The sequence below is a fragment of the Macaca thibetana genome, chromosome 1, assembly GCF_024542745.1.
Source record: "Macaca thibetana thibetana isolate TM-01 chromosome 1, ASM2454274v1, whole genome shotgun sequence".
Taxonomy (NCBI): Eukaryota; Metazoa; Chordata; class Mammalia; order Primates; family Cercopithecidae; genus Macaca; species Macaca thibetana.
Window position 1 is genome coordinate 127,077,853 of NC_065578.1, and position 15,362 is coordinate 127,093,214.

The 15,362-nt window shown below is 53.9% G+C and overlaps 1 protein-coding gene across 2 annotated transcripts; it reads left to right on the top strand.

Annotated features, from left to right (window-relative positions):
- The first annotated feature begins 1,116 nt into the window (after positions 1-1,116).
- Positions 1,117-14,383, top strand: CHRNB2 (cholinergic receptor nicotinic beta 2 subunit). Of its 2 annotated transcripts, XM_050754313.1 has the most exons (6): positions 1,117-2,333; positions 3,682-3,827; positions 4,012-4,056; positions 4,478-4,587; positions 5,409-6,381; positions 9,984-14,383. In XM_050754313.1, the coding sequence occupies exons 1-6, from the start codon at positions 2,270-2,272 to the stop codon at positions 10,152-10,154; spliced, it is 1,509 nt and encodes a 502-aa protein (XP_050610270.1). In that variant the 5' UTR covers positions 1,117-2,269; the 3' UTR covers positions 10,155-14,383. The 2 variants fall into 2 exon arrangements, with proteins under 2 accessions (XP_050610270.1, XP_050610279.1); XM_050754322.1 differs by lacking the exon at positions 4,012-4,056.
- Positions 14,384-15,362: the final 979 nt, after the last annotated feature.

A 15,362-nucleotide genomic window follows, 5' to 3' on the forward strand; every position in this document is an offset into this window, starting at 1 on the left:
ACTGCAAGCTCCGCCTCCCGGGTTCACGCCATTCTCCAGCCTCAGCCTCCCGACTAGCTGGGACTACAGGCGCCCGCCACCTCGCCCGGCTAGTTTTCTGTATTTGTTAATAGAGACGGGGTTTCACCGTGTTAGCCAGGATGGTCTCGATCTCCTGACCTCGTGATCCGCCCGTCTCGGCCTCCCAAAGTGCTGGGATTACAGGCTTGAGCCACCGCGCCCGGCCAATTTCTTTAATTCTTAAGAGATTATTGTGCGTTTACACATGCGCATGTCCCAGAGCAAGTGGTGCAGATTTACACCAATTTCCATGTGCATCATCGGGTCTGTAGTCCTCCTCCTTCAGTCCTCTTCTAGAACTTTTCTGCTTCTTCCCTTAATTCCACGACCTGGGGACATGGTAAATACATTGTTTTTAGCTGAGCTTTTATTTATTTGTTTAGTTTTTGAAATGGGGTCTTGCTTCATTGCCCAGGTTGGAGTGCAGTGGCGCCATCACACCCCAACCTGCAGCCCCGACCTCCCTGGCTTAAGTGATCTTCCTACCTCAGCTTCTCGAGTAGCTGGGACTATAGGCACACACCATCATGCCCGACTAATTTTTAAACTTTTTGTACACACGTGATCCCATTATGTTGCCCAGGCTGGTTTCAAATGCCTGTGCTCAAGTGATCCTTCTGCCTCAGCCTTAGAAAGTGCTGAGATTGTGGGCTTGAGTCACGTCTCCTGGCCCCTAGCTGAGCTTTTAGAAAGGAATTTTCCCTACACATTAAAAAGTGTCAGTCCAGTACTAGCCCTTTTCCTTACCTGTTGAGCCCTTAGGGACTGTGTTGATTCATAATCTAGAGAGGCAGCCACTGCCTCAGGTGGATTCATTTATTCATTGGATATGCTCTGGAAACATATAACAAGGTATCTGATCTAGTCCTTGGTCAAGCGCAGCTTCCTTGAGGAATTGACATTCCTGCCAAATGCTCAAAGTTAAGTAGAAGGTGATTAGGGGGAACATGGGTTATAAAAGAGCCAAAGAGAGCTATGCATTTAAGTCCCTGAAGTGTGGGGGATGGCACGGATAAAATGTTCAAGGATCCTGAAGACCTTGCCAATAGTTGGAATGTGGAGCTGCGGGTGGAGTGACCCAGATGAGGTTGAAGTAAGCAGGGACAGAACAGGACAGAGCCTTGCTGTATGATAAGTCTGCATTAGGAATATTTTGGTTGAAAGTGACAACAAACCCACTGAAGGAAAAAGAGGGGCTAAGAGTTCAGGATTCTCATCCTTGGTCTCCTTTGTGTTAGCTTCTCTCTTGGTCAGGCCTCTGTGAGTGGTCTCTGATCTCCCTAGTCACACAGAAGCCAACAGCTAGAGTCAAGAGAAGGGGGTGAGGAAGGCCGATGAATAGGGGCTATTCATCTTTCCACTCTTACCCTCAAGGCTACCTTCTTTGCAGGCAAGTCTAGACCTCCTCAGGTAGACCCTCAGTGGGTGGGCAGGAAGCTTAGCCTTTTAGGGACTTCAGGGAAGTAGAGAAGGGGACAAGTGAGGGGATGCTGTTCCAAGACTCCAAAGCCGTTTGCTTTCTTAAAAATAGCAAACCCACAGCCCCCTATCTCTTTAAGGGCCTAAACGCATTTTCTCTGCTGTATCCTCAGCCTACCTGGGGAGCAGGATCATTTGGGTTTGGTAAGCGAAAAAAGGAGGCCGAAAACTCCTCCTGTCTCCCGACCCTCGTTCTGGCCCTCTGGCCCTCAGTACTAAGCAGGCCCTGACCCACTCGTCTTACTCCTGCTGCCGCTTCCCGGCGGGTCTCGCGTCCCTTCTCCGACCACTCTCCAGGTCCTGCCCCAACTTTAGGACTTCAGAACTCCTCCACCGTGCCGTGGAGGGACAGCCCTTCTTCTACCTCACCCACACCCTACCCGGGCAGAACCAATCGAAGACTATCCCACCCAGGGACCCCCCTTTTTTTTTCTGGGAACCAGCGTTTCCGCCTCCGGGGCGCAGACTCCTCCCCCTCACCGTCCCAATTGTATTCCCTGGAAGAGCAGCCGGAAAAGCCTCCGCCTGCTCAGACCGGGATAGGCGAGAAGCTGGTTTCTCCTCGCAGCCGGCTCCCTGAGCCTCAGGAACCACCGCGGCGCCCGGCACCACCTGGGCCCAGCTCCAGGCGGGCGCGGCTTCAGCACCACGGACAGCGCCCCGCCCGCGGCCCTCCCTCCGGCGGCGCGCTCCAGCCGGTGTAGGCGAGGTAGCGAGCTATGCCCGCGGCATGGCCCGGCGCTGCGGCCCCGTGGCGCTGCTCCTTGGCTTCGGCCTCCTCCGGCTGTGCTCAGGTAAGGGAAAGACGGGCACTGGCCAGGTTCTCCTACCCCAGCCAACGGCCCAAGACTCGGCGTGCTCTGACTCACCCCTGCTAGGCCGGAAGGTGGAAGAAGGGATTCCCTAGAGGTGGGAGAGTCTGCTGGGGGTTAGGGGAGAACCCCCGGGACTGCAGAGAGCACCTGGGAGGCTGCACTGGGAAGGAGACAATACTCGAAGGAGTAAGTGAAGCAAAAAAGAGATGGAAACCTAGCCAGCGGTGGTAGGGGTGGTGCAGGCACAGAGAGCAAGGAGGCAGGGGATCTCCCCAGGTGTTCTGGGGTGGCAGGAGGGCCGGCTCTGAGGGCGCTAAGATGCCATCTGACTTTTTGTGAATCATTATCTCAAGAAAGGTACCTGGTCCAGCACCCCTCCCTGGGCTCCCCATCGGTTCCCATCCCCCCCATTGGGCTCCAGATTCTCGTCACCCCACAGGGGCAGAGAAGGGGAGAGAAAGGAATGGACTTTTCAACCCTCTTGTAGGGTGGGACAGGAGACTTGGAAGGGAAGAAGCTCTGCCAGGCTGAGGACTAGGAAGGAACTCTGAGGGGATGGGAAGGGGTGTGTTCGCGCAGAGTTGCAGAGGGGGATGCACTGTGGGGAGGGCAGGCACGAAAGGAATGCACAACCGAATGAGCTTTCCACACCTACAGGCCACCTCTGGGGGTGGGCTGCTGTGTGTGTGAAACTTGGGGCTAGATATATGCCTGACCCACAGCTTAGGCAGCCCAGCTATTCCACTCCAACTCAGTGCCTTTAGGGAGAGGGGAGGATGGCGTCGTGACCACAGTCACGTGTCATTATGTGAGGCACATAATGCCATTTGCACATGTAAATGGTGAACGGGAACAGTTATTTGTGTCCCACCACACATATGCTTTCTCCTCAATCCGCAGGAGAAAGGGCGTGTGTTGTGGGACACAAATAACTGGGACAAATAACTGTTCCCTTTCACCGCCCTGCAAAACCTCCCTTGAGTCATAGGTATTTGCTGGGGAAACCATGGAAGGAGAAATCTCAAACTGCCCTCTGAGACTTTGGGGGAAGAGCTGGTCTCCACGAATCTTTGCAGAGTGGGTTCTTAGTCTCAAGGCATCTCTGTTGGGCTGTCTGGACTCCTTGGTCAGTGGTCTCAGAGAGGGGCTTTTCTATGAAGACGTTAATCTGGGGCTTCCCTGGGGGTAATCTAAGCATTTTGCAGTATCCTTAGGGACGTAGGCAGATACTGGTTGGGCCTGGATTGTTCCATTTGCCCGGGGAGGGTGGGATGTTGGATGGGTTCTCCTTGCCTGCTTACTTTCTTCCTGCCTTTCCCCTGCCCAGGGGTGTGGGGTACAGACACAGAGGAGCGGCTGGTGGAGCATCTCCTGGATCCTTCCCGCTACAACAAGCTTATCCGCCCAGCCACCAATGGCTCTGAGCTGGTCACAGTACAGCTCATGGTATCACTGGCCCAGCTCATCAGTGTGGTGAGTGGGGGTCCCAGACTCTCTGCCCAGCTACTGAAGTCAGCCCCGCCAAAATGTGTTAATGCTGGTGTGCTTCCTCCTCTGGTGTTTCCAAGGCTTGGGGAGGTGTGAGAGGGACCCTGGGTGGTGGCAGTGAGCCCACAGGCTGAGGGGCCTTCTCGGCAGCCTCTCTTCCTCCCTGCAGCATGAGCGGGAGCAGATCATGACCACCAATGTCTGGCTGACCCAGGTAAGCGTAAGTGCTCTCTTCTACCCACACCCCTGGCCTTCTGTCTCCTCCTTTTCCCCCATGTGCTTTTTTCTTTCTTAATCTCTCAAAAGAGGCAGAAAGGTATAGAGTTTGGAGTCCTAAATAATTGGATTTGAATCATGGCACTCACCAGCTTTGTGACTTTAAACATATTAAACTCTCCAAGATTCATTTTCTCATTTGTAAATGTAGATTCTAATACTGTACTTTGGCCTAGCTGTGCAAATTAAATGAGAAAGTACCATATGAGCTACACTTGATGGGCAGAGAAGCCACTGTGGGGAAGAGGCTGGCTTTTAAAAGCTCCCTCAAGCCATATGGGCCCCCTCTAGTTCATTTCCTTAACCTTGAGCCCCTCCCAGGGCAGAAGTTGGTACTGCCTCCCTCTCTCATTTCCCAGGAGTGGGAAGATTATCGCCTCACCTGGAAACCTGAAGAGTTTGACAATATGAAGAAAGTTCGGCTCCCTTCCAAACACATCTGGCTCCCAGATGTGGTCCTGTACAACAAGTAGGAGCAATGGGAAGGTTGGGGGAGAGATTGGAGGGCTCAGGGAGGGAAGGGGTTATGGGGAAAATAAGAGAAATTAACTTATGCTGTGGGAGGGGAGGGACTTGTAATAGATATACAGTCACTACCTAGACAGACAGACCCAGACCAGTGAGGTACAGTGTGGACAGCCAAGGTGACCTGGGCAGTGACCAGCCCACTCCCAGCCAGTTAGGACTCCCAGTATGTATTTGATGATGTGGTAGGGATACAAACAAGTATTGACAGCCCCCAGTGCCTCAACTGATTCAGTAACAGGCTTTCCTGGAAGCCTGGGAAGGATCAAAGAACTTTAATGTCCCAGTTTCTCCTCCAGGTTCTATCCTGTCTCCTGCAATAATCCATCTCATCTCTAAGGTGCAAAGCCACCTTCCTCAACTGATGGGACCATGCCCTGTCCCCTTCCATTGCTTGGGGCTCCTCACACTGGCCTCCTGGCTCCCCCAACTTCTCCCCCCTCATGAAGATCAACCAGCTTATACAATATGTGACAAGTAGCAGACGTGTCCCCTCCATCCACCCACCACCCCCTTCTACCTGCGAGGTGTCACACAGGCCTTCTGACCAGGACACTTCTTCTAGTTACTAACCACCACCCCCCATATCCCCTTCTTGCTCAATTCCTGCTCCACCTCTCTATACTCCTGGAGGTTACTCTCAGACCTAGGTGTCCCTTCCCCATGTCTCCCTCTGGTTTTGCTCTCCTCCAACTAGGGGCTGGGTTGATGGGTAGGGAGGAAGGAATGCTTACGCCAGGGCTGACTGTGCCCATCCCTTGGCAGTGCTGACGGCATGTACGAGGTCTCCTTCTATTCCAATGCCGTGGTCTCCTATGACGGCAGCATCTTCTGGTTGCCGCCTGCCATCTACAAGAGCGCATGCAAGATTGAAGTAAAGCACTTCCCATTTGACCAGCAGAACTGCACCATGAAGTTCCGTTCGTGGACCTACGACCGCACGGAGATCGACCTGGTGCTGAAGAGTGACGTGGCCAGCCTGGACGACTTCACACCTAGTGGTGAGTGGGACATCGTGGCGCTGCCGGGCCGGCGCAATGAGAACCCCGACGACTCCACGTACGTGGACATCACGTATGACTTCATCATTCGCCGCAAGCCGCTCTTCTACACCATCAACCTCATCATCCCCTGTGTGCTCATCACCTCACTAGCCATCCTTGTCTTCTACCTGCCATCCGACTGCGGCGAGAAGATGACGTTGTGCATCTCAGTGCTGCTGGCGCTCACGGTCTTCCTGCTGCTCATCTCCAAGATCGTGCCTCCCACCTCCCTCGACGTGCCGCTCGTCGGCAAGTACCTCATGTTCACCATGGTGCTTGTCACCTTCTCCATCGTCACCAGCGTGTGTGTGCTCAACGTGCACCATCGCTCGCCCACCACGCACACCATGGCGCCCTGGGTGAAGGTTGTCTTCCTGGAGAAGCTGCCCGCGCTGCTCTTCATGCAGCAGCCACGCCACCATTGCGCCCGCCAGCGCCTGCGCTTGCGGAGACGTCAGCGTGAGCGCGAGGGCGCCGGAGCTCTCCTCTTCCGCGAAGCCCCTGGGGCCGACTCCTGCACGTGCTTCGTCAACCACGCGTCCGTGCAGGGCTTGGCTGGGGCCTTCCGGGCTGAGCCTGCACCGGTGGCGGGCCCGGGGCGCTCAGGGGAGCCGTGTGGCTGTGGCCTCCGGGAGGCGGTGGACGGCGTGCGCTTCATCGCAGACCACATGCGGAGCGAGGACGACGACCAGAGCGTGAGTGCCGCAGGCTGGGACCCCAGGCGTGAGATAAAAGGTCTGCCAGGGCCCGGGTGTCTGGAAAGCAGCGGCGTTCTGTAGACATGCAGACCTAGTAGGAGTGCAGGAGAGGGAAATGTGAGTCAGGCCTGTGTTGCGGGTCTGGGCGCTGGCTAGGGCCCTTCTGGGTTGGCTTCCGGGAGATGGTGCGGCCTAAATTGGGGTTGGTGGAGGATGACCTTGCTGCTTCCTGAGGGCTAGCTCCCAGGGCAAAATCCCTGAGCTGGGCATCGTTATATGGGTAGGGAGGCCTGAAACATGAGGAGGTCCTTTAGGGTTGGCAGCCAGCCTGTGGCCGTGTCCCCGAGAGTCCCTCACTGCTGCTTGCATGCCCACATCCAAGTTGTTAACCTGCAGTTCTTAGCACCAGTGGAGATGAGTCCTTTGTGCACCCCAGGGCAGGAGGGGGCAAAATTGAGGACAGTAGGAGTTGTGTGTGTTGGGGGAGGGGTGGCGTTGGTGGCGGGGTTAGAGATTCCAGGAGCCTGCTTGTGACGGAGAGGATGGAGTCCCAAATCAATATCCCTGCTCTTCTGAGTCCCAGGGGATGGCCTCCTGAAATATTTATGGAGATTGGGGTGGGTGAAGGAGAAGGCTCCTTGGCCCCTTCCCCAGGCTTTCTGCACACCCGGTTTTTGACTTCTTCTACAGCGTTCCCTAAGAGCTTCCTTGAGACTGAACCAAGAGTTGAGGGGAGATATGATAGGTTGACATCCACCCCCGCCCCCTGCACTTTGGGCAGGGGCCAGACCCACCCTGTGGTCAGTCTCTGGCTACCTGGCTGGTTCCAGGCTGAGACTCAGCTGTTGCCATGGTGACTGGCCAGGTTTCCTCTGGGACAGCTGCCATTTCGGCTGGGGGATGAGGAAGGGCATTGCGGTGTGGGCCTCAGAGATCTGTTTCCCTGGACAGCAGGAGATGGGTTGGAGCTGAAGCTTGGGCCAGGGAACATCTTACAATCTTGATGGAAGAAGAGGGAGGCAAACACTAGAGGAGATGGGGTGGGAACCTTAGAGCCAGCTGAGGCCAAGTGGAGATGCTGGGATTCAGGGAGTCAGCAGGCTGCGGTCACCGCCTACACCTCTCCTGCTGCAGTCACGCATGTATTGTGCATTTATTGAGCTAGGTGCTGAGGATGTGGTGACCTACTTGGATGCTTCACAGGCACCTCAAACTCAACATGCTCAAAACCGAGTATTTGGTCTACATCCTAACCACCAACTTGCTCCTCCACCAGTTTTTAGCACACGGCGTCACCATTCACTCAATGGCTCAGACCGAAAACTCGGAGTGATCTTTGACCCTGTCCTTTCTCACCTCCCTCTCTGTCCAAGTCATCAGAAGTCTTGTCCTGTCACAACCCCAAAGTAATTCTCAGCTTCATCCACTTTTCAGCATCATCAGCTCTTGCCTGGTCTAGGGCAAGAGTCTCCTAATAGTCTCCCTGTTTCAGTTCCTGTGCTCCTGCATCCAAACAATGTCGCCCTCTCAGCTCATGCCTTTCCCTCCTTGCCCAGGTCACTGGTCACTGACTTATCTTTTATTTGTTTATTTATTTAATTGATATGACGTTTCGCTTTTATTGCCCAGGCTGGAGTGCAATGGTATGACCTCGGCTCACTGCGACCTCTGCCTCCTGGGTTCAAGCGATTCTCCTGCCTCAGCCTCCAGAGTAGCTGGGATTACAGGTTCCCGCCACCATGCCCAGCTAATTTTTTTGTATTTTTAGTAGAGATGGGTTTTACCATGTTGGTCAGGCTGGTCTCGAACCCCTGACCTCAGGTGATCCACCTGCCTCAGCCTCCCAAAGTGGAGGGATTACAGGCATGAGCCACTGCACCCGGCCTGGCTTATCTTGTCTTAAGCAAACCAAGCTCTTTTGTGGCCTCAGGACCTTTGCATGCATCAGTCCCTCTGCCTGAGATGCCCTTTTTCTTTTAAAAAAATTATTACAATTATTAACTTTCACTCTACTATTTGAGAGTAAATTGTAGACACTGTGACCCTTTATCCCAAATAATTCAGTGTGTCTCTCCTAAGAACAGGGGCACTCTCTTGCATAACCCAGGTTCGGTCATCAACTTCTGGAAATTTAGCATTGATGTCTTTATCTCATATAAATTCCACATTTAAATTTTCCCAATTGTCCCAGTGATGTCCTTTGTAGCATCACCCCCCACCCTTGTCCTAATCCAGGGTCTCAAATTACATTTAGTTGTTGTGTCTCTAGTTTCCTTGAATCTGGAACAGTTCCTCACCTTTGTCTTTATGGCATAAACGTTTTTAAAGGGTCCAGGCAGGCTGAATGTCCCTCCGTTTGGGTTTGTCTGATTGTTTCTTTATTCAACTTTTTCCTCATGCAGCTGGTTCTCTCTCACTCATCAGACCTTGGTTTAAATCTCACCTCCTCAAAAAGGCATTCCCAGACCACACTCTAAATGATACCTCCTCCTCCTCTTCATCTCAGTCCTTTGTTTGCCAGTGTGGAATTTTTAAATTTGTGCTTATTTTTGCTCCGCCTCCCTCAGTAGACTGGAAACCACTGGATGCGTTTCTGTTGTTCATTCGCATCCCCAGTGTGTAGCATGGTGCCAGGTATATAACAGGCACAGTTGCCACTCGAATGAGTTCTTCAGCTGCTGACTAAAGATGTTCAATGGCTGTCTCCCCACCCCGAGCTGGCCGGGCTCCAGATGAACACGTGCACAAAGGCCCAGACTCAGGCAGGAATGGAGCAGCTCTGAGGAGACGCTGGCCCTTTGTGCAAGCCTTGTGACTGGCTCTCAAACTCACAGACAGGATTACCTTTTTGACTGATTTGTTCACATCTGGGACCTGGTCCTCACCCTCTGGGGACTGTGGTGTGGTTGGATGGGGCTCAATGTGTGATCGTAAAAGGAGCCAGGCCGGCTGAGGCAGCCATTTACTCACTAAAGCATCAGCCATTTACTCAACACTCTGTTCCAGATGCTGAGATGACAAAGATGAATCAGGGTCCTTGTTGTTTGGGGACTTGTAGCTTAGTAGGGGGACAGGCATGCAAATTGAAACAATACGGTACAGTAAATATACTGTGATGGAGACATGTACACAGTGCAGAGGGAACCCAGAGCAGCCAATAGTTCATGCTGATCTGGGGGTCGAGGCAGCCTTCAGAGAAGGTGATGTTTGATCTGGGCTTTGAAGGATATGTAGGAGGATACCAGGTAGAGAAAGGGAGCTCAGGATTTCCAGACATACACGAAACCCAAAGACACAGAGACCTGGGAGGACACACTGGGGTTTGGTAGGGCTATGTTATGCGGTGGGAGAAGGAGGAGATAGGCTCATATTTGTCGTGGGTGGGTCTTGATTCCAGACTTGGGAGTTTGCATGGGCCCTGAAGGCAGTGGGGCCACTGGAGGCTTTTACTAAGATCAGAGCCAGGCTTCAGCAAGGTCATTCTGGGATCATGGCAGGAGAGCAGTGGGGTGTGTGTCTGCGTGGTGGGACCCATTTATACATGTTTGCCTCCCATCCTGCATCACGTGACCTGGGCCTCCTCCGTCTCCTCCATCCAGGTGAGTGAGGACTGGAAGTACGTCGCCATGGTGATCGACCGCCTCTTCCTCTGGATCTTTGTCTTTGTTTGTGTCTTTGGCACCATTGGCATGTTCCTGCAGCCTCTCTTCCAGAACTACACCACCACCACCTTCCTCCACTCAGACCACTCAGCCCCCAGCTCCAAGTGAGGCCCTTCCTCTTCTCCATGCTCCTTCACCCCGCCACCCTCTGCTGCACAGTAGTGTTGGGTGGAGGACGGACGAGTGAGCTATCAAGAAGAGGGGTGCCGCCCCCACAGATCTATCCTTTTGCTTCATCTGGAGCCCCTCCTCCCTCACACCTCCATCCACACACAGCAGCTCCAACCTGGAGGCTGGACCAGCTGCTTTCTGTTTTGGCTGCTCTCCTCCTCTTGTGCCAGCCCAGGCAATAGTGTTGATGAGGGAGCAAGGCTGCTGAGAAGCGGAAGACAGGGATAGCAGAGCCATCTACCTTGAGGAGAGAGTGATGGGCAAGGGGCCAGGAAGGGGACAGGATCGTCTGCTGCCTCCGAGTCATGGGAGAAGAGGAGTATAGGACAAGGGGTGGAAGGGCAGGAGCTCAGACCGCACCAGGCTGGCCTGACACAATGGTAGCTCTGAAGGGAGGGGAAGAGGAGAGAGGCCTGAGTGTGACCTGAAACCTGCCACTACTTGAGTGGACAGCAGCTGGACTGGGTGGGCCCCATAGTGGTCAGCTGTTCCTGCCCACGTAGGTTTAGCCTGGCCCCACTGTCACAGACCCCTGGGGGAGGCTTCCAGATCAGTCCCACAGCCCCTTGCTTCTAAGGGGTCCAGATACCTGCCCCAGATCCTCTTTCCCCACTGAAGAATTCTGCGCCCTCTGGACTTCCCTCTCCTTCCTTCCTTTTTCAGGCTCAAGGTGTGGTGGGCAAGGCTGAGTATTAGGGGCGCTTCTAAGTTCTGAATCTTTGGGTGACCTGCTTGGAGTCTCAGGTCCAAATACTTGAACTCTGTGAGAAGTCTAAGTTCATGGGCTTTTGGAACTGGAAGAACTTTGTACAGCCATGGATTCCAACATGAGCCATGTTGCAGATGAAGAAACTGACCCACACGGTGATTCAAGCCCAGGTGGGTCTCTGACTCTTCCTCCCTGCCCTGAGATCCATCTGTCGAGTGCCCTGTTTTTTCCCCACTTTGAACTGACTGGTTACTCGAAGGAAGTGAACTAAGGATGTTAGCTTTAAGCCAGCCCAGCCTCTTTGCCCACAGCAGAACTGAGGTGAATAGCTGGAACTCTGCTACATCCGTGCTGCTCCAGTCTGTTCTGCTCGTGGCTCCATCCTTCTGGCTGTTACTCTTCCTCTTCCCCCTCCCAACCAAACCTGAGCAGCTTTGAAGCAGGACTCGGGAAGGACAGGGCTGCTGCTGCCAGTGACACCTCAGAAAGCATAGCCTTGGCTTCCTGTCCCTGGAAGCTATACCCTGACTCTGCTCCCAGAGGCCGGCTGGAGGCCACCTGGCTGGGTAGCCCAGGGAACAGACCTCTTAAGGGATCTCCTGCTTGCTTGTGTTCCCAGCCTGGGCTCAATGCTGGGCCAGCAGATGGTGGGTTACAGAGGGGTCAGCCTGCCAAATGCACCTGAGGGACCTGACCTAAGTCATTTTGTCCCTAGAGCCCAGCTGGGACTCCTGCTTCTCTAGGCAGGGCAGAGGAGGGAGGAGACACAGCACAGGAATAGAGCATGGGGCAGTGACCCCAGAGTCTGGATTCAAGTCCCAGCCCTGCTAATAACTCATGTGAGCCAGCTCGAGCAAGTCCCTTCACCTTGCTAGAGCTCAGCTTCCTGGCCTATAAAATGTGGGTGGTAATGCCCTCTTCCTGGGGTTGCTGTGAGGATGAGGCAGTGCTTGTGAAAAAGCCTAGTGCTGTACCTGGCACAGAGTAGATGCTTCATGACTGTTGAGTCCAAGACGCAACTGGAGCTGGTGAGAATGGGGTCCCGACTGTCATGCCAGCCTCCCTCCCAGGCCCACTCTTCCCCCATCTCTTCCCTGAGGAAACCAAGTCTCCCTTATCAGGAAGAGCTGGGGGAGCTGGGAGGAACATTACAGGAACACCAGAGGGAGTCTAGCAGGTGGGCGGGCTTCTCTCTGGAGCCCCCTCAGCAGTTTCATTCCATTCCTGGGCTGAACCCTTGCTCTGCCCCTACCTCCCTTCTGGGGCAGGTGTGCGCTCAGGGACCCTGGGCTCTAGTCCTGGACTGGCTGTGCAGCGCCTCCTGACACAGGTGTGCGCTCAGGGCCCTCAGGCTCCAGTCCTCTACTGGCTGTGGAAGCACATCACTGGGACAGGAAGCCAGTGGCTGAGGAGACAGGCCTCAGCACATCTCCTCGTCTGTCAGGAGGGGCTCACGGACACCTTTTCTTGGTAGCAAGGAGAGTGTCTCTGCACTATGGAAACTTCCCCTCTTCTAGAGCAGATTGGGAGCTGCCTGTATTATGCCTGAACGCTCCTCAAACTCATGGTCCTGGGGAAGGCGTCTTGGAACCAGAAGCAGCAACAGGACAGGAGCCTCCCTCTGAAGGGTAGGATGCCAGCCTGAGGCCCTCCCTCTTGGCTCTCCCAGGGCCTGGGCTAGCCGGAGGCCCCAGCAGCTGCTGCTGTGGCCGTGCTTACTTTTAATATTTCCCATATGTGGCTGTTGTCCAAGTCAAGTCACCAAATGGTGCTAGAGGGGATGGCAGAGAGCAGCTTCTCCAGCTCCTCTCCATGACCCGGTTAACACACAAGGAAACAGAGGCCTAGAGGTTGTCCACTGTTTGACCTCTTATAAGAGCCAGCCGTGCTGCATCTACAAAATGAAGAAGGCAGAGCTAGCTGAGGTCTTCAGCAAGGAAGAAAGGGGTCAGTGTATATGAGAGGGTTACCTGGGCAGTGTCATTCTCTCCATCTCTGTATGCAGCCCTTTGGGGACCATCACAGTAAGGAAGAGGTGAGGGCAGAGGTGGAGGCTCCACTGCCCAGGCAGGGTGTTACCATGTGGTGGGACAGAGTGTGAACCCTCAAGTGCACTGGGAAGCTTTGGGGAACCACAGTCTCTTCCACTCTTGGATCCTGTGTCCTCTTCTCTTGATGTCAGGGAAGCCCCTATGCCTTCTTCCCGTGGTGGGGCTATCTCTGCAGAGAATCAGGTGCCCAAGCTGGGCAAGGACTGGAGGAAGCTCCAGATCCGGAGGAGGCAGAGACTGGATGGAGACCTGCAGCAAGGGTTTGGGAGGGGAAGTGAGGAAACAGGTTGAGATGATCTCCATCAGAGCTGGCAAGGCCGCAGGTGATCTAAGAACTATTTTTGTCTAAAAAGAAGGCGCGCACAGGCTCTCTGCTTTTGACAGGTGGCGTTGCAGTGGGAGGAAGGCAGCTTCCTGGCAGTGAGGTAGAAATACTGTAACAGCTGGTACCAAGTTACTGAAAATTTAAGAGCAAACAAGACACAGCAGCCCCCAGGTGGTGTGTTCTGCTGAGGAAGGCTATGGCAGAGGAAGAGCAAGACCGTTTCCCCCTCAGGGAGGGCTCTTTGGGTGGTTTGGAGACCCTGGGCTGTTTGTATCCCGGTATTAGCTCCCGTTACTAAGGGTCTGCTCTGCGCCAGGTCCTCAGCGTGTGCTGTCTTTATTCCTCACAATCCTGTGGGAAGGGGCCTCCACCTACATAACAGAAACGCGGCTCAGAGAGACCAAGTGACAGCTAGTGAGTAGTGCTGGGCCTGAACCCCAAGTGCCAGGCCTGAACCCCAAAGTTCATACTCTTGCTGTAGCCGCTGAGGCAGGCAGAAGAGCTCCTCGGGAGGAAAGTGAGGGGCATTCAGGGCCTTCTCTGAATCACTCTCCAAGCCAGAGTAGAACCCCGGTTCCAGTTGTCCTCCTCTGTTTCTGGGCAGAGTCAGGCAGGTGTCATAGCATCCCTCCCGGCCCCACCAGTGCTGGCCAGACTCCCATTCACCGACCTTGACTAGACAGAGAACAGCCACCTTTTAGTATTCATCCCAACAGGTCGAGACGGTCAGTGTGATGGCCACGCGGTTCCTAAGGGACCATAGGTCTAGGAATTATTAGGACACTCACTCGGCCACCCTTGATGCCCCCATCTGCCCCACACTGCCATTCATCTCCCCCATCTGCACTCCTAGAGTATTGGCACTGGTCTAGCCCACTCCAGGTCAGACTCATTAGGAACTCAAGATTCTCGTAAAGAAACTTGTTTCCAAATTTGTCTTGTCACTCTATTTGGGGGTTGGGAGAGAGCCCGCGGGGGCCAGTGTTGGCCAATACAAGAAAAAGGGAGAATGCTAGAGAAACTGGACTCATGAAAGGTTAAATACATCACAAGAATCCAAAGAAAAGGTGAGTGGTGACAATCTGCTGAATCACTGTGATTTGTTGCTTTACAAATTCACTCATCAGATGTAAAAGAAATGGCCAAACGACTGGGCCTGGAGTAGGCAGAGTCCTTTGTAAAGGACTGGACGGAGGCGAGGACCACTCTCCTGGAGGTGGGGATGGCTGGGGTTTCCTCTCACAGTCCCTGTGCTCTGGGAAGTTAAGGCTGCAGGTTGCATAAGACCAGACCTGCAGACCTGGGCCTGCATCCTGGAAACAGTATGAAATTGTGAGTCCCCTCAATGAAATGCAGGGTGGACAGCAACTGAAATGAGCTGAAGAAACTCCCTCTTGCGCTCCCACAGGGCAGCCCTACTTCCCAGCCCACTCAGGGAGCGCTGTGGGAGGACAGTGTTGTTCCCTCTGGAGACAAAGTGGCTGGGCACTTGCCTCAGGCTTTAAGGAAACTGTCCACTTTCTAAAAGACCTGGCACTACATTTCCCTCCATGTGGAACAGGAGCAGTCTGAGAACAGAGAGGACAGAGGCACTCGAGGTTCCTGGTACATCATAGCAGGCGGAGACAACGGCCTTCACTGTCCTTCAATTTAAAACTGTTGGCCAGGTGCGGTGGCTCACGCCTGTAATCCCAGCACTTTGGGAGGCTGAGGCAGGTGGATTACCTGAGGTCAGGAGTTTGAGACTGGCCTGGCCAACATGGTATACAAAACATTAGCTGTGTGTGGTGGAGGCACATGCCTGTAATCCCAGCTACTTGGGAGGCTGAGGCAGAATTGCTTTAACCCAGGCAGAGGTTGCAGTGAGCCAAGATCACACCATTGCACTTCAGCCTGGGCAATGAAAGCGAAACTTCGTCTTAAACAAAACAAAACAAAAAACCAACTGTTCAGCTCACCCAGCAATGTAATCTCAGTAGACGATGAAGAACCCCTGTGGTGGTGTGACGTTCTGGTCCTCAAGAAATATGCCCACAAACAACATGTCACTGGCCCTTCTA

What these genes read in the sequence shown, in the direction of transcription:
- CHRNB2 (XM_050754313.1), top strand. Translation starts at nt 2,270, where the DNA reads ATGGCCCGGCGCTGCGGCCCCGTGGCGCTGCTCCTTGGCTTCGGCCTC. An exon ending in TGGCCCAGCTCATCAGTGTG is followed by an intron (nt 3,828 to 4,011) that starts GTGAGTGGGGGT and finishes TCCTCCCTGCAG; the next exon opens with CATGAGCGGGAGCAGATCAT. An exon ending in GCGAGGACGACGACCAGAGC is followed by an intron (nt 6,382 to 9,983) that starts GTGAGTGCCGCA and finishes TCCTCCATCCAG; the next exon opens with GTGAGTGAGGACTGGAAGTA.